Here is a 23275-nt window from a genome sequence, read left to right as displayed (position 1 = left end):
CTGCACCATTGTCGCACTTTGCTGTCACTCATGAAGTTTCACCGTACACATTACTTATTCGTCGATGAATTTCAGGTGCATTACACCCCTCAGCCTGAAGAAATCGAATTACCGCACGCACTTGGCGGGAGATGCTATTGTTGTAGACCTGTTTACTTGCTAGCTGCGTGTTCAGAACTAAACGAAGTGACGCGGCGTGATTGAAGACCATACTAGAAACGCTGCTCAAAACATATGCGCAAAGGTTCATCCGATATTTGCGCGGGTTTTTATTTCACGACCGATCGGACCTTGAAAAAAAAATAACCCTCGTATATGTGCTAATAATTAACTTTTCATACTTTGTGTGTACGTGCGCGCGAGCTTGTGTATGAAATCATGATATCACTACACACACTGAATCATCATACACAAACTATTTCATACATACAAAACACACGTACAAATAATAATTTTGTACTGCAAACAAAATTATTTTACAAATGCATTGAGCTTGAAAAAACCATGTGAAATTAAAACAGCGTAGAATCAACTGTACATTAAAAGATCTTATTACTTATTAAAAATGGCATCATCAACTGTAGTACCAACTATAACTTCACTGGAAATGCATACTTGAATTAAGTTTCACAGGTAGTGTTAAAGATTTTTTATATATGCAGTTTGAAAGTGTATTATTATACATACCTACATAAAATTAAAAAAAAAATATTTATTTGTTTGTACAGTTAAAAATTGGCTTACACCCACTTATTGGGTGATAATGATTTTTTTAGAGTGTGGAAAATGAACTTCCTGCATTTGAACCTGGGACCTCTGAAAGAAAGCCCAAGAAACTCCATTCCACCACAGAGATCGACGATATATATAATATTATAAATATATAATTTTAACCCAGATTACATATGTCATCTGTAGCAAGCATTATTACAAAGGTGTAGTCTGACAGACTACTTTAAGGAAAAAAACAACCTTGACTGTGAAAACCTTCTTTTAATAAATCTAACATATGTTATTATTTTTAAAAATCACATTTACAAGGTTTTCAGACATATCTATATGGTTTGACACTTGCAGCAGATACTGGATTGATGCTCTCTACACATGGATTTTGAACAGCGACTGCAGAAGTATCTTGTCATATGCCTAAGTCTTAAGGGACAGAATGCACAAATCTTCCTTCCTTATTGTTGGGGAAGTTCTTGAACTGAATTTGTCAGATCAATCTTGAGAACTGTTGCAATAGATGGATGCAAACCTCTAGGCAAGATTCTCATTAGGATTCTTCTTTGGAGCAATGGCTTGACTAAGACATTGTGCATTTCTTTTAAGTACTGCCTTCTATATAGAGGCTTAGAGTTTGCTGTAATACAATTCAATACATATAACACATATGAGTTTACTGGTGAACAAGACTGTAGAATATACTTAAGGGTCACCTTTATGACTTGCAGCTGCATGATGTGTTATTGCACATCTGGTCCAAAGCATCCACGGTGCTCTTTGTTGAGCTGATTTAAGAATTTCTTTTTTAACATTTTCCCATTCTTCTACATTTTCTACCTTATCTTTTTTACTCAGACCTCTTGCGATATCCTCCTCAAAAATCTTCTTTACCTCCTCTTCCTCAAGCTTCTCTAAATTCCACCAATTCATCTGACACCTTTTCTTCAGGTATTTAAACCCCAATCTACATTTCATTATCACTAAATTATGGTTGCTACCAATGTCTGCTCCAAGGTAAGTTTTACAGTCAACGAGTTAATTTCTAAATCTTTGCTTAACCATGATATAATCTATGTGATATGTTGCAGTATCACCTGGCTTTTTCTATGTGTATATTCTTCTATTATGATTTTTAAACTGGGTGATGGCAATTACTAAATTATACTTTGTGCAAAACTATAAGTCAATCCCTCTTTCACTCCTTTTGCCCAGCCCGTATTCACCCACTACCATTAAAGTGTATAAACATATTAACTTACTGTTGTTTTGATAGTGTTTAATATGGACATCAAAAGTGATTGTATACCTCGCTTCTGAAATGCTCAAACTGTTAATTAAATTGGGAGGTTCACTGTGTGAAACCCTTTAGGGGAGAAAAATTCTTATTCTAAACAATCTTAAATTTTATTTCTTTATATATACTTTCCTCAAAAGTTTAAAACTTTTTCCTTGTTTTTTATCACATATTTTTGGAATTTTTAAAAAAGTTTTTATTAAAAATTAATAGCTGTATATAAAAATATCCAATCAAAGCTTTGTTACACTGCAAGTAATATGTCTGAAAGTGAACAGGATCCTAGCATTAATAGTTTTCAAGGAAAATGTTTCTAATTTTTAAATATTAATAAATTAAATGCTATTTATGTAATTGTAATGTTTAGACATTACAATTACATAAATATTAAAAGGTCATTTTTGGAAAAAAATTGTAGTTTGACTCACCGTACTTATACACTGAAAATTATTAAAATAACTCAGCACTATTATCTGGATCCTCTCTATTGGTCTCTAATATTTTCTTTTAAGTTTCCTTTGCTATCTTGGTAATTTTTTTATAATTATCTTGTTTTTATCCACCTTTTTTTGGAACACTAATCCATAAGATTTAAAAATTTAACAGAGTATTTACTCATTTTTAACTCTAATTGTGAGTGTAATATCAGTTTACAAATTCAGATATCATTAAAAATTAAGAGTACTATATATTATAATACACAATTTCAAAGTAATTAACCACAAATACTTGGTCCAAAATCAGCCGTGGGTACAAAAAATAAATACAGCATTGGATAAAAAAATTTCATAATTATATTTTTGTTTTAGAACTCTTTTTAATTACAACACAAGTCAGTCCAGGAAGACAAAAACTGTACTGGAGTTTATCATCTATTAATGTTTTGTAGAACTCAGTCACACATTTCTTTTCATTGTTATAAATTTTCAACACTCCACTTAAGTGCTAAGCAAGTTTATATTAGTTTATCAATAACTGACTCATTTGGTTTATTTCTACCCCCAAAATTGTTCTTTCAATAATGTTTTTGTCTACATTAAAAGTCCAGTGTTTAATAAGTATTTTATGGAAATACCATACAAAATTAAATTGGAGTTAGACAAGATGATAAACGATTCTGGCGGAAGTACTTCAGTAGGTTTTTTAGGGAGGAGTCTCCTAAGAATTCTATGTTTTTTATCTGATTGATGCTAATGACTTACCTTATATCATAAAATCTATGAAAAATAAGAAATCGGCTGTAATAGATGGGTTGGTAGTGAATACAATAAAAAATATGGTGGATATTAATATGTCATCCTTTGGTCTTTATATTTAATTTGAGTTGGAATTAAGAATAATCCCTTCTCAAATGAAGAAAGCTGTAGTAGTCCCTATTTTTAAAAGTAATGATAGGAACATTTTAGGTAACTACAGACCTATTGCGTTGTTGCCAGTCCTTTCAAAATTATTGGAGAAAGTTATTAAAAAACAGATAGTAAATTATTTACAAAATATAATAATTTAAGTGGGAATCAGTTTGAGTTAGAAAGGGGAAAAGTACTGAAAATGTTTTATTGATCTTTATATCTAAATCGATGCATAATAAAAATGATGGTAGCAGGACAGCAGGTTTATTCATGGATTTAAAAAGGCATTTGATGTAACTGAATGTGAGAAGCTACTGAAAAAGCTTTGGTTGGCTGGAATTAGAGGAGTGTGCAATAACTAGTTTAAGTCTTATTTGAGCAGTGATACCTACAAGTTTGAATCAATAATATGCTTAGTGAGGTGGGCAAGGTATTTATGATGTTCCCAAGGATCTGTACTTGTGCTACTCCTGATTCTTGTGTATATTAATGATTTACATTGAGGCTTCTTTCGAGGGCACATGACTCCTTTGCAGATGATACAATTCTTTGTTATGTGTTATCCTCAGTCTGGAATTAAAAATGACATGGAGGCTGATCTAAGCATCATAAGATGAAGGCTTGTGATGAATGGAATTTCATTAAATTTACGACGGATATCTCTAAAGTAACGACCACTGGGAAATTTCTCTCCTTAAGGTTTGTACCTGTGTCATTCATGGCCACGCTAGTATTATCACACTGCATTGTTCTCTATAAGTTGTCGTGTTATAGTATTTTTGATTACATGTGAGTTATTACATTATAAAATAAATAGGAAAATCGATGTGCTGCCGACTGTGAAATACATGGAGTATACGTTTTTTAAACCATTAAGCAAGCTGAAATTCATAGGCAGTTGGTTGCTGAGTATGGTGATAATGTAATGAATGAAAGAGATGTCCAAAAATGGTATGAAGGGTTTAGAAATAACAGAATTAATGTACATGATGAAGAACGTTCGAGGAGGGCCTCAATAATCACTGAGGACTTGTTGAAACACGTCAATGATTCCGACCTGACCCTTCTTATTCCTAATGTTTCAAAAGCTGCTATTTTTCACATTGTTCATGACCACTTAAGACTTCAGAAAGGTTTGTGCACGCATGTTTTAATGGAACATCACAAAAAATCTGAATCAGATCTGCTTTGGAATTTTTGATGCATTACACAGAAAAAATGTGGTGAATTCCTTAATTCAGTTGCTACCACCGATGAAACACAGATTTCATATTACATGCCAAAGAGAAAGTGGCAGTCAAGTGAATGACGTTATCCTCAATCAGCAATCAAACCAACAAAGGTCAAGCCACAGCCTTTGGACGCAAGCTGATGGCCATAGTCTTGTGGAATCAGTTTGGCATAATGCTGATCGATTTCATGCTATGTGGAATGATTATAAATGCAGAAGCCTATTGCAAAACTCTATGTAAGTTATGGCGCTCCATACAAAATTGGTGATGAGGGTGGCTGACGGACAGTGTCGTCCTGCTGCAAGTCCACATGTTGCAAGTCCAACATGTGATTTACTGATAACATTTGGATGGGAAATTTTTAATAACCCACCATATAGTCTGGACTTAGCTCCTTCTGATTACCATTTTGTTTGGGAAATCGAAAGAATATTTGAGTGGTAAGCAATTCACAGGTGACGATGAACTTAAAAATGCTATTAATTAGTGACTAAATGGACTGACAGCAGAAGAATACGACGAAGGTGAATTGAAGCTGGTGTATTGCTATGATAAATATCTTAATTCATGTGGCGATTGATTATATAGAGATACATACCTGATACTAATTAGGTATGTAGTTTAAGAGAAATAAGAAATATTTATAAAGTTTTCTTTACAATGAAACAGTCTTTACTTTAGAGATAACCTCTTTTAAATAAGACAAATTACGTGAACATCAGCTTGTAAAGTATGACAGAAAATTTTGGAAGAATTAAATATCACTTGTTGGGATGTAATGTGAATACTGGTTGTTCATGTGAGGACATTCCACATGTTACATTTGTGAAATACTTGGGCATTACTTTGGACGGTACGCTATCCTGGAATGTCCATATTACTAATCTCAAAAAGCAATTAGGCGATGTATAAATAAGTTCTATTATTTAAAAAAAATATTGCCATGCCAGAGTTCTGAAATCGCTGTATTATGCTTTTGTAGAGTCAAAGTTAAACTATGGGGGTGATATGTTTGGGGTAGAGTCTACTGCAATGTTTGTAGATTTTTTATATTACTCAGAAAGTTGTAATACATATAATACTGGGTAAAAGTAGTTGACATGAATCCTTCCCATTATTTAGACATCTTGCTACTGTGTTATATATATTTCTATAGAATACTAATGATGTATTATAAAAGCTGTAAACAGAATAGGATCCTTGGTACTTTGGTTATGAGAACTTTGCGGCATGTGAATAGAATAGTTCCTCCTAGGTCACGAATTGGGTTATTTAAATGTTTATTCATACTTAGGTCCAATAACATTTAATCGCTTACAAGGAAATTTAAATTCATAGAAGACTCTAAAAGGTTTTCACTATTAATTTACAACTGGTTGTCAATTGAAGATACAGAGAAGCTTTTTCATTAATTGGAGTCTGATTCTGGGTGGAATCAGTTACTATGAAAGTTTCATATTTTATTATCATTATTTTTTTTTCAATTTTATCTAGGATTAATTTCATTTTCAATTTTATCACTATATTCTTGAATTGAATTATGGTTCTTTGTTATTTAATCTGTGTGTATATATAATTTTGTTTTGTATAAGTTTGAAATTTTAATACTGCAAGATTTGTATTCTGTATTTAATTTTGTAATCAACTTGGAAATCCACCATTTTTCAATAAATGATTAGTTAATTATTTTACTCATTGAAAAATAATGGATAGTAACCTCCAATACAGTTGATAATATTATAGGGAATACCTAGTTCCACAAGATTAAATAATAAATGTTTACTTTTATTATTTTATTTCTATTTTATGTTGTTTGCCTAGTGAATAATTGCCTATTTTATAACGCCATAGTGAATAATAAGAAAATTAACACTTTTAACTCTACCATCTTACAAAGTTTTAAATTGATTAATTTCTTAACACAACTGCTGAAATTGAAGATATTATAAAAATACAGAATGTTATAAATACAGCATTTGACTTAAAATTAAATAATAATATTACAATGAATTGAAAATTAAACAATAAAACATGCCTTCTAAACAGACCATTAGACGTGTGAATGTCGACAACCCTAACTAGATTATTGGGTCCTAGATGTGTGTGAGTTACAATTCCATGCTTCCAGAGCAAAGATAAAGTGTTTTCATTGGTGAGTAAAACTAGGTCACCCACACAAAGATTTTGGCTGGGAAAACACCATTTATTGCGTTGTTGTAAATGATGTAAATAGTCCTTAGACCACCGTTTCCAAATTGATTGAACGAATCTTTGTAATAGTTGCCATCTACCCAAACAATTAACAGAGTTTTCTATGAAGTTAGGATCAGGAATTGTGGTAAGAGGAGAACCAACAAGAAAATGACCGGGTGAAAGAGGTTCTGGGTCATTAGAATCGGCTGAAATCGTGTAAACATAAGTCAAGAATTTCAAAATTAAGGATTGTGTGATCTACAACATGACATAGATAAATTTGATACTCTTGATAGCACTCTCCTATAAAACACCAAAGTGAGGCAATGAGGGAGGAATGAATGACCATTTTATACCTTGAGTAGATGAAAACAATTGAATATTTGTCTTGAATTTTTAGAATTGAAGAGTTTGATAATTCATGAAAAGTGTTTCTGGCACAATGAAAATTGGACCCATTATCAGAGAACATTTGAAAAGCAAGGCCACTATGAAAAATAAACCATTTGAAAGGAGTAATGAATGATTCTTAAGTCATATCTGAGACTAATTCCAAGTGAATAGCTTTAGTAGCAAAGGAAATTATAAGTGCAATATAAGATTAGATTAAAGTTTTAGATTTCTGCCTGCCATGACGAGTAATAATTGTACCACCATAATCCACAGCACAAGAAAAAAATGGTTTAGATGGAATGACTTGAGAAGGAGCTAACTGGCCAAGTTGTTGGACCTGTTTTTTAGCATTAAACTGGATCCAGTTTAAGCATTTACATATGATGGAACGAATAATAGTCTTGCCATTGACGATCCAATAATTCTGATGAAGAGAATGAGAGGTTAACTGGACATCAGAGTGCAAAAGACATAGGTGTTCACTAGCAATGATTAATCTTGTAATGTTTGCATCAGGATGCAAGATAAGAGGATGCTTGTTATAACAGGATAATGCGAAGTGTTGCAATCTGCCTCCAACCCGAAGTAAACTTGAATCATCCAGGAAAGGATCTAGTGAAATAAATTTACTCTGTTTAAAAACAGATGGTTAGTTTTTACGGTCATTGATTTTTGTACCAAAATGTACGTATTGAGTTTGATGAATGAAGAAATTAAGAGTATGATTTAATTCCTCTGTGATCAAGGGACTGGTAATTTGATCAGAATGTTTTAATTTAGCATTATGAATAAATCTAAAACAAAAACTAAATATACAAATTATTTTAAATAACAATGAATATTTTTAGAATAATTGATCACGACACTAGACACGAATGATGCTTGACAGTTTGGCGTCTTTCAATTAGTCATCCAGGGTTAATGTCACACTTACAAGAAACAAAGTTGCGATCATTTGGTCAACAGGATGAATCTTGTGAGAGCCAATGTGGACCATGTCACCAACATGATACTCAATCAGCTTATTGGGAAAACAACATTTAGAAAGTAAATCAGCTGGGTTACCATGGTATTTCACATAATGCCAATTAGTTCTTCAAGCATTTTTCTGTATTTCAGAAACCCTATTGCTAACAAAGATTTTCTATTTAGAGGACTGCCCATGAATCCAATGTAATGCTATACTGGAATCTAAATAGAGAGGAATTTCATCAATATTTGTATTTAATGAAGAAATTACGTTTTTTACTAAATGAGTAAGAAGTAAGCAACCACAAAGTTCAAGCCTCAGAACAGAAATCTGTTTTAGAGGAACAACTCTTGATTTGAATTATGTAAATTGGATGAAATTTCACGATTTACAAATAAAGTTCATACATAAATACAATAACCTTAACTGTTCATAGATGTGTCAGCAAATCCAGGTATTTTAAATGATTTAATGGTACTACCATTTTTTGGCTTAATGGACCGATTTAAATTTATTAAATTAATTGAATTTAGTTGATTGTGCAATTCCAACTATTGAGATAATAACGTGTCAGGTAATGTTTCATCCCAATTGATCTTGAATTCCCATAATAATTGGATAAAATGTTTAAACAAAAATACAATGGAACCAATCAGACCTAGAGAGTTGAAAAAACCCGCAATTACAGAGAAAAAATTTCATTAGTACAATTTTTGGGTTTATTGGTATGATTGCTTTCATAAAGTAATGTATCTGAATTGTTACTCCATAAAATTCCTAAAGAACATAAGTTATGATCTTTATTTAAATACAAGAATCAGCATGGAATAATCAGGAAATTCCCTTGTTTGAAAATCTTTTGTGAAGGGGAAAACCATACTGCTCTAATAATTGAGAAATACCAATTTTTAATTGAATTACTTCATTCAGAACATCTAATCCTGAAAAAAGATCATCAAAATAAAAATCATTTCTTATTGTCCTGCATGCAAGTGGAAGATTGTTTTCAGTTTCATTTGCAATTTGGATAAAAACAACAAACTTGCTTTGTTTATTATGAATGGTGTTATCAGAAAAATGTTTTTCACAGGCTGTGTTTAGTGATTGAAACATCTAGTGTCTTCTTCTACTCATCAAAATCTTTTAAATATGGACAAGATGTTAGGGTTGTCATTACAAATGATAAATGATGAAACAGTATTAGTGCATTTAGTGTCTAAAGGGAGACATCCAGCAAGTATGTAACCTAATCTGGTTTCCTGGATAATAGGACACTGAGGGTTTTGAACGAATTCATTAGGTAAGATGAGATTCAAATAAAATTGAGCATTTCACAAAATGTCAGTGTTATCTATTATATTGAAATTTGGGTCGCCTAAAAATAAATTATCACGTAGATTGAGGCAAGAAGCATCAAATGAATGAATCCATTATATTTAGCAAAACAGCAGATTGTACTTTGAATGTAAAATTTTTAAAACGAGAATGTAGTTTGTTTGTGATGCTATAATCAGATTGAATGATGAGTTATTTATACCCAACATATAAGATAAACTCCTAATTTATGAGCAAATTTAAATGCACAAAAACTTGCTTGACTGCCAGAATCTAGTAAGATTCTACATGAATGAACAGTTCCATATTTGTCACTAGCATTACTAACAGCAATAGATAAAATAATGTTTTTATTTGTTTGAAGTTTACAAGAACAATAAGTACTGTTTTGATATTGTTTTCTACCATAGAATTATTAAATTCATCTTTGTGGATCAGAGAATGGTGTTTTAGAACAGATTTTATACATATTCTTATTAAAGCATTCATAAACAGAATTACCTTTAGTTAAACAATTAAAACAACATTGTTTTGAGTCAGAATAGCCTTTCGACTTTCAGCAAATAGATCTAGAAATTCTTTAGAACAACAAGAGATAATAATCTGACTTACAGAGTAAACAACGAATAGCTTTAGATTTTGAATAATAACTGAAACATTCTTTTTATAACCTTTGTTGGTATTATAAATATAGTTTTTATTACGATCTATAATTGTTTTATTGAAATGATACTTATTAGGAGCATAGTTAATGCTTGCTTGTAAGTTTGATCCTGTGTTTATGTTAGTATTTTCGAGAAATTGCCTTCTTGTATTAAGAAATTCTACAAAGCCTTAAAAATTAGGGAAATTTTCATCCGATAGTTTTCCTTACAAATTTTTGAAGTATTAGAATCTAGTTTTGAAGTTAAAAACTTAATCATAATGAACTTGTAAGTATTTACAAAAATTCTCATGGCTTCAAGCGAATTCACGAATGAAGTTATTTTATTAACAAAACTATATAAATTATCAGTAGACTCCTAATTAATAGAAATTTATTTTAAAAATATTTTCCACATTAGGAATAGAAATTATATATTTGTAATCAAATATTTTTTTACTAAATCTAATGCAACAAAATAATCTTTATTGTTTATAGGTAAATTTTTGACACTAGTCAATGCTTCATCTTTTAATGATGAATGTAGTTTTTGTATGTCAGATAAATCAACAATAGAATGAACTAAATCATAAGAAATTAAAAAAAAATACCTTGGTCCACTTAGTTAACATGAGCATTTTTATGCACTTACACTATTTCAAAACAATTATTTAAAAAAAAATCATAAACCATACTGTAAACATATGGTATCAGTGCTCTGACAGCTGTTACTTGAGCACTATCTATTAAGTAAAATTCCTTTTTATATTAATCAAAAACATTATAAATAACTAAACTGGTTTTTCTTTGAGCAACCACCAAATATGATCTGAAAAAAGTGACAGTGTAAACTTTTTCGTACTTCAAAAACTAGATAAAGATCTATTGTCATTCTTCAACAAATGTTTTAATTAAAAAAAAAAAGAAAAAAAAAGTAGGGCAGGCATTAATATAAAAAATATACAGTTCTGGCAAGAAAATATGAAACAGTAAAAAGAAACAATTATAATAAATGAATGTTAGGAACAAATTAGATGATAAAACTAGTAAATTCATTCAAAAGTTTTAAGATTCAAGTTTGGAAGTTTGATTGAATTACCAATAATAATTATCTGCTTGGGTGGTGCCTCTGATTCTGTAGGGGGACTGAAGTTTCCAAAGTGCACTAATCTCATTTAAGATTTCAGATATCTTGTTTAAGTTTTGACTTTGTTGAAATTAATCTTCAGTCAGTTGATCAATGGACATCATTTTATCAAAAATGTGTCAAAACGATATTAGTTCAATTTTGGCACGACTGATTCTCAAATTTAGGCATCTTTCAGATTCTAAAAACAGTTTATTTCTTTTGGGTAATGTTCAAGCTTTTTGTGCAAATGATGAGAATTAGGTAAAAATGCCGTAAGAACTTTTTGATAATACAACGCTTTGTGTGATAAAGTAATATCCACTTACTGCAATTTAAATCGATAACATTTACAATGATATAACTATTATAAACAAAATAAAATTGCTGATTAGGGAAAACACATTAAAGTTAGTCTGAATGGAAGACTGTTTAAACAGAAATATACTTTCACTTCTGTAGTGAAAGTATGCCTTATACTATAGGTTAGGATGTTTACAAAATATTTGACAGCAATTTAAACAAAGTAATCTTTACTTAAATTAAAAAAAAGAATGAATAAAATCATAGGAAAAGACCATTTATGTAAAAGACCATTCATGTTTAGATTTTGAATAATAACTGACAACATTCTTTTTATAACCTTTGTTTGCATTATAAATATAGGTTTTATTATGATAGTAATAATATAGTTATATATCATTTTTATTACAATAGTTATTTACGATTGTAAAAGTTGACATTTTTGAAATATATCCCTAGTGTAGTTATTGGTTTCTAATGTAAGCAAAGAAATTGAATAAAGCCATGCCAGTTGTAGAGTACACATAGATAGCAGCACATCCCTGAAGAATAAACAGGTTTTCACTAAGGTGTGAAGAGATGAGGAACAAAGGATATAGGTTGAATAAATTGGCTTAATTTACTCTTACTAAACAAAATTATTATGAATACTTTAAAATCAATAATTCCACTAATTTCACTTCTATTAACATGTGTATTTTATTGTTTTTACTCTCTTAGGCCTAAATGCTAGGTTCATTAGAAATGAAATCTATTAAGGCCAGTGACGACCAAAGATAAATAATGGTTGGGTATGTGAAGGAAGCCAAATAACTGTAGAATACATTAAAAAATATCCTACCTTAGATGCATATGATAGCTCAGTTGGTTAAAAAGTTTATAAAAAAAAGCATGAACATAAAAAGTTGCTCATCTGATCATTCTCATAAAGAAAGTTAATGTGTTCTATTCTAGATAATTTCTAAGACTGCTGTACAGCATGACACATTTGCTGTGATGAAATAGGTCTATTGGATAAGTTACGTAATCTACATAAACATTGTGCAGTGAATAGTGTGCAGTGTAAATAGTGGTGTAGAAATAAAAACAGGTACAAGTACAACAAAGAAGATTAAAATTATTATTTTATACTTAAATAACTAAATTAGACTATTTTTATGTACGCCAACAGTGTGAAATAATGTAACTCATAACCAATTAATAGCACGAACAGACTCCATAAATTGTGTGATACAGCATCTGTGTGAGTTTGTAAGTATGACAAAGATTCAAAACACTTTTGGTAACACTTTGGTTAAAGTATTTTCTTGGCCAGTCTGTGATCATACGATACCAGGTAAATTTTAGTTAATAAAGAAACAAATGCTCTAACAAACAAGTTAGAACAGTCATTGTCACCAGTCAGTCAGAAGAATTAGCAAATTCTGAAGCCACAAAATAATGAAATATAATACGCAGCAGAGATCAATAATAAAATGGGACTAAATGTGTGTGGGTGTATGTGCATGGGCACACACATACTTATATAGAGGGAGAAACTAAATAAATCTCTAAAATTTAAAAATGATTTTTGTTAAGACACACACTTAAATCTTAACATATGAGCTACAGGATAACTAATGAAAACAAATTCATTTAATAAAAAAGCAAAAAGAAATTAGTTATGATTTTATTATGAAAAGTATTAGTTTAATATTACAATTTGAACTATTACTTAAATCTACCATCACAAACACATGAATGTCTGGTGACTAACTTCAATGAACTGAGTTAGTTCAAACACTTGTAAACAATTTCATCTTCTTTGCACAAATTCAATTTGTTTAAGACCTGAAAAAGTTAAGTTGCATTAAACTCAACATAACATTAAAAGTTAGATTCAGTGGTGATTAAATATATATATATATATATATATATATTTAATATTATATGAAATAAAAATCACGAAAACACAGTAATTATATAAGTTAAACTTACCAAATTAATTTCCAATAATCAAATGCCACATCTTCAGTTGGTATTGAATTCTACAACTACATTAAAATATAATTCTATTAATAATTTGGCTTTTTATTTTAATGATTAAAAAGGAACTTATCTAATTACTGTTTTTTGGTCTTCATATTTCATATAACATTAAATTTTATTAACACAGTTGATCAATATGTTAATGAATTATTTGAATTGAAAAAAAAATACAGTGTTTCTAAACTGATGGGCTGGCTATACTTTTTCAAATCTACTTGTGAAACTAAACAAAAAATACCCGTAGGAAAATGGGAATTTCTCCTTTGTTTCCCTGTCTGCCAATCTGTTATTTTTATAAATAAAATTATCTCAAGTTCGGATAGACAAATCAACCTAATTTATTATATTTATAATTTCTTTAATGTTCAAGAAATCTAGTTTTAAAGGATATATTTGTTTTTCCTACACAAATACCATCACAACCATTACATTACAATATCCCACCATTACTTTTGCAAACACCCCCTTGAACAGGCGGGTGGGGGAGGTAAATTAAGGGTGCACGTGTAATAATTTAATATACTTCCTGACACTGCCTATTGATGAAATTTTGCACAGTTACTAAGGTTGGATGACAATACAATATGTCACCATTTCTTTTGCAAACATTCCCCTATACGGGGGTAAATTTTTAAAATGTATATAATAAGCAACAAAAAAAGTTTTGATAATTTACAATTGTATTTCAACAATCAAAAACTTCACTATTTTGTTACTTTGTATAGTAAATGTTTAATTGAAAATTTGTTTGATTGTTTATTAATATATTGGAAATTTCAATTCATGATAATAATTTGATTCAAGTATGACTAAAAAGTATAAACCAAGTTTTTTAAAAATTTTTGTAATATTATTTTATAAATTCCACACCGATTGTTTATTTTATTATTATTTTTGTTTTTTCAGTATTTTATTATGTGGCTATTTGGTTAGTTTGCTGGTTTAAAAATTTCTCTACTTTAATTTTTAGTAATGTTTTCAATGATTATTATTAGTGTATAAGTACTTATATAATTTATTTTTCACTCTTTTGTGTCTTATTATGTATTGGTTGTAATAGTTATTTTGTTATCGTGTTTTGATAGTTGGTTTTTAAAGATATTATTAATTACAGTAGTATCATATCCATTTTCAAGCACTATATGTTTTATGATATTTATTTTATTATTTAACTTTTCTTTGTTATAATGTGTATATTCGACTGCTTTATTAATAATTCTTGTATAAGTGCTAATTTTATGAGACCAATGGCGATTTGATTTTTTAAGAATTGTTGCATTTTTAGATGTACGTTTTCTATAAACTGATATTCCAATTTGGTTGTCCTTGTTTACTTCGTTATTGACATTTAAATAATTTAACATTCTGTTAATACCTATTTCAAATGTGAATTTAAAATTTTCATTATAAGAATTTGTTTAATATTATTAGATGTTCATTGTTTATTATCAGGTTATTATAATGATAATATATCATCAACATACCATTTCCATATTAAAACTTTATATGTATGAGTGATACCATGCATTATTTTACTCTCAAAATTTTGTAAAAAATTTCTGACATAATTGGTGATAGTGGAAATACCATAAGTAGGTATTTTAGTTATTAAATTCAAAATAGTTTTGTTGACATATATTTCTTACAATAGTGATAATACCTTTAATAAATGTTTGATCTATTTTGTTACTTTTAAAATTAATTTCTTTATTATTTTAATAGTATGGTCTATAGGTATGCTATACATGTTAGTTTTGTCATAACTAGCCATTCTAGTATCTTTATTTAGATTTAAGCTATTTATTTTATTTACTAATTCAAAAATTTAGAAATTAATAAAGATGATAAAATTAAATATATTAGAAAAATATTAAAAATATATAGTTTATTACAAAGTTCTTCCAAGACTTTCATAACCAATTCTACTTGTGAAAATAATGGAAAAAGTTCATATAAACTATAAAAGTAACACATAAGTTTCTATAAACATATGTCCTACAATGATTCATTTGCGAGTTACGGAAAGTGAAAATTTCACTCAGATTTCAGATACATTGAGGTCACACTGAAATTTTCAGGACATTAATTAAGGAGCAGAGTTGGTGATTTCTTATGGTTTTTGACCTGAAAAATTGAATAAAATAAGACCATACAAAAACACATAAAAAGAACCATATCCGCAGTAGTGTTTGAGAAATCTGGGGTGAAAACCAATAAATTAGGGTAAAAAAGATTGTCTTATATGTTTGGTGTACAATAACTTTGTTAAATGGGTAATAAATACATAAATATTTTAAACAAAACTTGTACAGAATTTAATTCTGAACAAAGTGGTTAAAATAAGTTGAATGAAACAAAGAAAATGAGAAAAATATGAATTTTATTTAGAAACAGTACACTAAATCAAAGTGCATTATACGTACCAGTGTATAATAAATTGTTAGAAAATTTTTTGCCATTTTCATTACATTTCTTGGCACGCTTCTGTACTCCTTTTGTGTAATTTTTAGTTCTTTGGGGCTGTCCTTAAGTTGCTCAGCCACATCCATAATGTGGACAACTAATTCCTCACAAGAATGTATTTTTGTTTTGTATGTCATAAGTATACAAACGTTTTCATCCATCACCAGATGCAAAAATCTAAAGGTGTTAGATCAGGTGATCTTGGTGGCCAGGATTGTGGACCTCCATGACCAATCCATTTCTCAGGGAAATGTTGATTTACGTGAGTACAGACAGCACAAGAGAAGTGGGGAGGTATGCCATTGTGCTGGAAGTATACTTGGCATCTCAGAATTAGAAGAACATCTTCAAGCAACTGCAGCAATTCTTCTTAAAGAAAGTGTAAGTATGAAAGATTTAAACACTAATGCAGTATTGCCCTTGTTGATTAGCTGTGTTATTTTACTGACAACTTTGAAATAAACATTTCTCAAATAATTTATTGTATAACAGAGCTGTTCTAGCAAGGCGCTTTTTTTTTCTCTACTTATAGCTGTACATCAACTCCCCTCCGCAAGCACCTTGCTATAAGTGCTCGGCTATAATTCTGTCATTAATAAAAAATTTCTTATCTGTAATCTTTATTTATTTACTTACTTTTATTTTATAATTGTTCTGTAATTTACAATTTCTTTTTTCAACTTTTTAACAGAAATTTTTAACAATAAATTTTTGTTTTTACTAATTTTTCACATCACGAAAAAAGGATTTGGTTTTTATTTACATTAAATGAGTACTTTTCTGATGAATGCAGTAATGTCATTTCTAAATAAAATTTGAATTTTTCTAACTTTTCTTTGCTTTATTCCATTTATCTTAAATCATTTTGTTCAGAATTAAATTCTCTAAAAATTTTTTCTAAAGGTTTTTTGTATTTATTTCCCAGTTAATAAAGTTATTGTATGTTGAACATAAAAAAAGGTTTTTTTTAATCTTAATTTATTGATTTTCAACCCAGATTTCTAAAAAAAATATTGCAGATATGGTTCTGGAACCTATTTGGTTATGAAGTCTTGGGAAAACTTTGTGATAAATACAAAGAAACTTTCAATTTGATAAATCATCAGACAGCATTTGAGGGAGATGGTCTTATAAAAACTTCAAACAGATAACAGTACTCATGTAAATTAATATGAAATTTTCATTAGTTTAATATTTTTATCTTAAAATTTTTATTATGCAATAAAAGAATTATTTCAATCATGACTAAGGATGCAGGATTCCACGAAAGTAATTTCATGAAAAATTAAGGTAAGATATGTTTTTTCTCAATATTCTGTACTAGGTTGTTTATTTAATAGAATTTAAATATAATTTAACAGCAGAGGAATAATATAAGTCTTAAAAGGATTAATTTCAGTAAAAAAATGAATATATACATATATATTATTAAAAGTAAATAATAAAAACTTCATCATTTTACAGAAGTAGATCAAAGGGATAGTTCTTAGATCTCTTCCTTCAATTCTTAAAAAATATATTTAATATAAAATCCTACAGAAATGGGATAAAGGAAATCATACGAATAAAGAATATTTACTGTAAAACATTACTTTAAAAATATTTTTGAAAACTGGTGTTTCACCTGGGAAAAGAGTGAAATTTCTGTTAAATAAAAAATTAATATAAACTTTTATAATATTTTCTATAATGGCACATCTCCATGCATCAACATTTAGATTGGAATTTGAATAATAATTTTAATAAGTAGTTTAAATCTAATATTAAAAACGATTTTCTGCCTGCATTGGTGGCTAAGGTGGTAGTGAGTCATCAATGCAGACAGTTAATAATCAGGTTTTTTTTTAGTTAAGAAGTTACTAATAATATAATAAAAGAACTAGAAATCAAAATAAAGTACATAGTATTAAAAAGGAAAGGCTAAATGAGAAGGTGCTAAAACAAAATTATTGATGTAATGCTAAATTAAAATCTATATTTTCCTTTATTAACTGATAAAATGAATGTATAGTCAAAACAATGTGGATAACAGTATAATTATTATTTTAGGTGATAAGAATTTTTCGGTATTAACAGTGCTACTTTCATATTCTTTTGGCTTTTTCAAAGACTTGTAATATGTCCCTGAGATATGTTAATAAAATTAAAAAAACATAACAATTACTATTTATGTTTAGCAGTAGTTAAGTGGTAATTTAAAGAATAAATCTTATGTACATGAGTTCATTAAAAAATATTATTTTGAGAATACAATGAGATTTTTAAATAATGATTGGTCTTATGTCCCTGACCACTAAAAACTCATTAGAGCTCTCAGTTATCAAAGAACAATAACCCAACAATCCTGGCAACTGATATCTTTCCCATAAAAGAAGATAGTGTGTGGGTTTTTTTTGTTGTATGTGCTCACATTTTTATTTTAGCTGCTATTGGCACCAAGCAGCTGTGCGCAGTGCACGAATGATTCATTCGTTCGAACAATTTATATTTCTTGATACAAATGATTTTTCTAAGATTATATTTGTGTTTAAGGGATAAAAAAGAAAATATTGGGGTTAGAACTTGTAATAAATCACAACTCAAGAAACAGCAAAAGAGTTTCAGGATTTTGAAACTTTTCGTTGTAAACATTTTTATTGTTGTTAGTATGCTAAATTCACAAACATTATTTTCTTGCAATTGGCAAAACATTTAACAAAATCATTTATAATGATAAATCATAAACATAAACCATACAAAATTTTCACAGCAGGCCTCGGCCCGCATTTTTCCTAGTCTAACTATAATAGAATATTATGTAGTGTGTTATGATCATGACTGCATGCAAGCGAAAATCGATTTACGAGTTGTAATTTTAATTAATAATACACAATTTTTAATCTATTTGTTTGAATAATCAGTGCTAAATGTTAACTTACTTGCAAAGCCCTTTGGTGTTACTAGTTGAAAGTCCGAATGATTGACATGATGGATTTCCTTTTGAATAAGGATATTGACCAATGTAATTACCCCTTTAAGTAAACATTAACAAAAATTAGTTAGTATGTCCAAATAACTTATGTCATTAACAGCATTAAAATTATTATAATTAATAATTACAGTTAATTTTTTAAATCGCATTTTATATGGATTAAGATAAAATTTTAAAATCAAGATCGCTGTAATAATTTATACCATTTATCAATTCACGCAAGGTGAAGCAGAAAAAAGTATCTGCTACTCCATTAAATAGAGTGCAGGCAAGGGCTAGTGACAGCAATAAAAAATTTCTCCAGTTGTACTGTTTCCAGAGGCAAAAAAAAATTTAAATCCTTAACATTTCATGGCCCAGATAAAAAATAAACATAGTCTCTCAAACTGGATAAACACATCGATGTCCTTTGTTTACTACTCACATTTAAGTTTGTTTGAACTGTTTGGATAGAAAGGGTAAATGTGGATTCAATGTTTATTATAAATCAAATGATTCACAAATATATATGTAAATAAGTGATGGCATTCTCTTAAAAATCAAGAAATGTTTTTAGAATAGAATATCCAGGCAAATATTGAAGTGATTCCTTTTTTTATCATGGAATCCATAGGTATTGATATATAAATTATTTATATAATAGTTTCCACTTACTAACAATCTTTAATAGTATTGTTTGAGCGCTTTCAGATTATTAATCCATTCTCAAGAAAAATGATGTGTTATACATTACAATTATTTACTTCACATATTAATTATAACTAAATTGAATTTTATAAAAATATAAATTATAACAACTGATCGTCAAAAGGTAAAATAAAGTTAACATTATCTGTCATGTCAGTAAGAAGGTCTCAATTGTTGTTTAGTATGAAGCAGTATTACCAACCTACGAATCAAAATTATTATTTGATATTTCTTTGAATAATACATCATTTTCAAAATTCATTTGTTCATTTATCAACCTTTTATTATTTAAGTATACATAATATTTTTCTGTATTTGTTTTGTGAAAGTTATTGGAATATTCAAGAATATTAATAAAATTATCTGGATTGAAATTGAGACCTTCTTACTGACATGACAGATAATGTTAACTTTATTTTACCTTTTGACGATCAGTTGTTATATTTATATTTTTATAAAATTCAATTTAGTTATAATTAATATGTGAAGTAAATAATTGTAATGTATAACAAATCATTTTTGGATGGATTAATAAAATGAAAGCGCTCGAACATCATTATTAAAGATTGTTAGTAAGTGGAAACTATTACATAAATATTTAATTTAATGAAGTTCCATGAAATTGGATTGTTAAACAAAACTTCATTATCAGAGGTAAAAATATTACGAACAGGATTGGTATAAGTTCCTTGATAAATAAAATATCTCTCTTTCTCTCTCTTTGTGTGTTTGTGTGTGTGTGTGTGTGTGTGTGTGTGTGTGTGTGTGTGTGTGTGTGTGTGTGTGTGTGTGTGTGTGTGTGTGTGTGTGTATGTGTGTGCAATAATTACACTTCTTTCTAAATCTGGGTCAATTTCAGAAAAAATTTCTAAATGTTGTACTTATTCAAACATCTTTTCAAAGTTTTTTTAAATCATCTATTCTTGAGTGACAATATTTAATTTGTGTTTCTACATACATAAAAAGTTTTAATACATTTAATTATGTTTATTAAGTTAATATTTTCAACTAATAAATAATGTGTTTGTTTATATAAAAGTTCAATGGTCTACAATGTTTTATCTTCATTTAGCCTTTAGAAATGTTTTCATAAAATAAGATTTTAAAAAATAACCAAAAAAGACTCTAAATTATGGACTTTTTTATATCAAGGCTTTGTTATCAGAGATAACATTAAAATAGCTATGAACTGCTTAAATATGAAATTTTAATATTTGAGTGGGATTTGAAGAATTGTGAAGAATTATAATATAAGAAAATGATTAGAATTTTTCTCTTATTCTTACATTTTTAGCTGTTTTTTTTTTTTTTCAATAATTTAATATCACTTTTAATGCATCTTAACGTAAAATATTTCACCAATGTTTAAGAGTTAACATTTCATACGGATCATTAAACTCCTAAGAATACAGATTCACTTAAAACTAAAAGATATTTGTGGAGGGAAGGAAATGGCTAAAGAACTCAAAGAAGTCCTAGAATCAGGAGTTTGGATTAGAAAAGAAGTAGACAAATAAAGGGATTACCATAAGTAAAAAGTCTTCAAGGTAATAATGTGCATGTCAAAAAAAACACACACACACACACAGAGAGAGAGAGAGAGAGAGAGAGAGAAAGGAGGAGAATACATACTGTACCTATAAATAAACAGCAAATTGTTATGTAATAATGGATCATGTGATATGAACATTAATATTTATTTTATTTGATATTCCAAATGTTTGAATACTCTTCTGACACAAATATCTTTAATACGCACCTTGCTGATAAGAGAAAATTTGAATCTTAGAAAATCAAATACAAATTGATTTATAGAAGTTATACTTTTCCAATAAAATCCAGTTCAACATTTCATTGCTTGAACACTTCTTTCCAATAAAGTATCTCGCCTAACTCACAGATATCTTTATGCAGACAATTACGAGATCCACACATATCTCTCGCTGAATCATTGTTTATTAATTAACAATACTTTTAACATATTGGAGTGGAATTTCTTTTTTTTAATTTTATAAATAAATTCCTAATAAATACTTAATTCTATTTTTAATATTCATTTATGATTTCATAAAAAAAATACAAAAGTATATATATTTGTAAAAAAAATTGATTAATACTGACGATGGGCCGTAGTTGCATACAAATAATTTATGGAAAAATCCATCCTCTTTCTTGTAATATGAAAATCCACAGCCTACAAACTGTGTATTAGCCCACACCATCTGAAAAATTAAAAAAAGGCCTATATTAGGAATAAATCATGTAATTATACTTTAATATACATCAAAAAAAATCCAAGAAGATTTAATCTTTGAAATATGAAAATAAAACACAGTTAAAACAGACTAGGAAAACAGAAACCTTGATTTATCTTTGGAATATAATTTTCAAATAGTCTACAAAAGGAAGTTTTATTACATGAAATTTTAAACATTTATGATATGAAATTAATTCCAATTGGAATTTTTATTTTGAAATTAATTTCTTTCAATATTTTTTTAATTTGGGATTTTCTCTTAAAATTTCACATCATGGTTTTTTTTTGTAATAATAACCTTTCCCTTAGGCCACAATCGTAATTTGCATACTTGATAGCAGGACATAAATCAGAAGAATAAAATAACATCATATCCTTGACTTAGAAGTCATTATGAAATAAATGAATCATATATTTTTAAAGTTTTGGTTACAAAATCTTTAATAGTTTTGTCTATATTAATTTTTTATGATTAATTAAATTTAAAAAAATTATACAATATTAATATATGGAAATTTGTGTATCTAAAATATTGTTTGTATGTAATAAAATGTAAATTAATATTATACAGATCTATTCTAAAAGTTTGATACTTGTAATGTAATAGTTGCAAAAATAACATCAAATAAATACGTATATTATATTTACATAAAATATTTATTAACAGATCATTTATATAAATATAAATGAAAGTTTATTAATTAACTGGTCTAATAACAAACAAGAAATAATACTGTTATTGTTATTTTGACTACTTCATTTCTATTCTCATAGATTTATTATCATCATCAAGCATTGGTTCATTCATTTCGTCTTCTCATTACAATAAATACACAAACTTATTGCTTGAGGATATAAATAAATTTTCACCTGACTTGGGATATTGAACTATGTATATTAAGTGTACTTAAATCTTTGTGTATAGATTATTATGAGCATCTAACAGATTTTTTATAGTTCACGTAACTCTTTCCATAATAAGAATATAAATATTCATTCAATATTTTAATGAATACAATAAGTATGGATGAATAAATATGTAATTCATATATTTACATATTACTTTTTTAAAAGTATAATATTTTGATGAAATATAACAGATTATTGTAAGGAGAAAAATAAATGTTTTAAAAACAGGAATTGTTTTATTGTTAAAATAAAACACATCTCTCGAACACATCTATACTTCACATCTGAACACATCTCTCGAATCAAAGTACAAAAAATATAAAATAAAGTTGATCTTGGTTTAGTTCCTAGCGTGGATCCACATATTTTTACATTCATCAATGTAAAAATTAACAC

At 28.3% G+C, this 23275-nt stretch overlaps 1 protein-coding gene across 6 annotated transcripts in view; it reads right to left on the bottom strand.

Moving 5' to 3' along the window:
* Positions 1-13218: 13218 nt before the first annotated feature.
* The window catches only part of LOC142321042 (salivary antigen-5-like), a 49482-nt gene continuing 39425 nt past the window's right edge, over positions 13219-23275 (bottom strand). For all 6 annotated transcript variants that reach the window (XM_075359043.1, XM_075359048.1, XM_075359044.1 and 3 more), the window contains exons 5-7: positions 21835-21935; positions 18974-19066; positions 13219-13394 (exon numbers count right to left, since the gene is read on the bottom strand). In XM_075359043.1, the coding sequence (XP_075215158.1) occupies positions 13388-13394; positions 18974-19066; positions 21835-21935 (201 nt within the window). In that variant the 3' untranslated portion in view covers positions 13219-13387. The remainder of the gene's footprint in view (positions 13395-18973; positions 19067-21834; positions 21936-23275) is intronic.

The sequence above is a fragment of the Lycorma delicatula genome, chromosome 3, assembly GCF_047948215.1.
Source record: "Lycorma delicatula isolate Av1 chromosome 3, ASM4794821v1, whole genome shotgun sequence".
In the NCBI taxonomy this organism is placed as follows: domain Eukaryota; kingdom Metazoa; phylum Arthropoda; class Insecta; order Hemiptera; family Fulgoridae; genus Lycorma; species Lycorma delicatula.
Note: the sequence above shows the minus strand (reverse complement) of the source record. Positions and strands in the feature narration are given on the sequence as shown.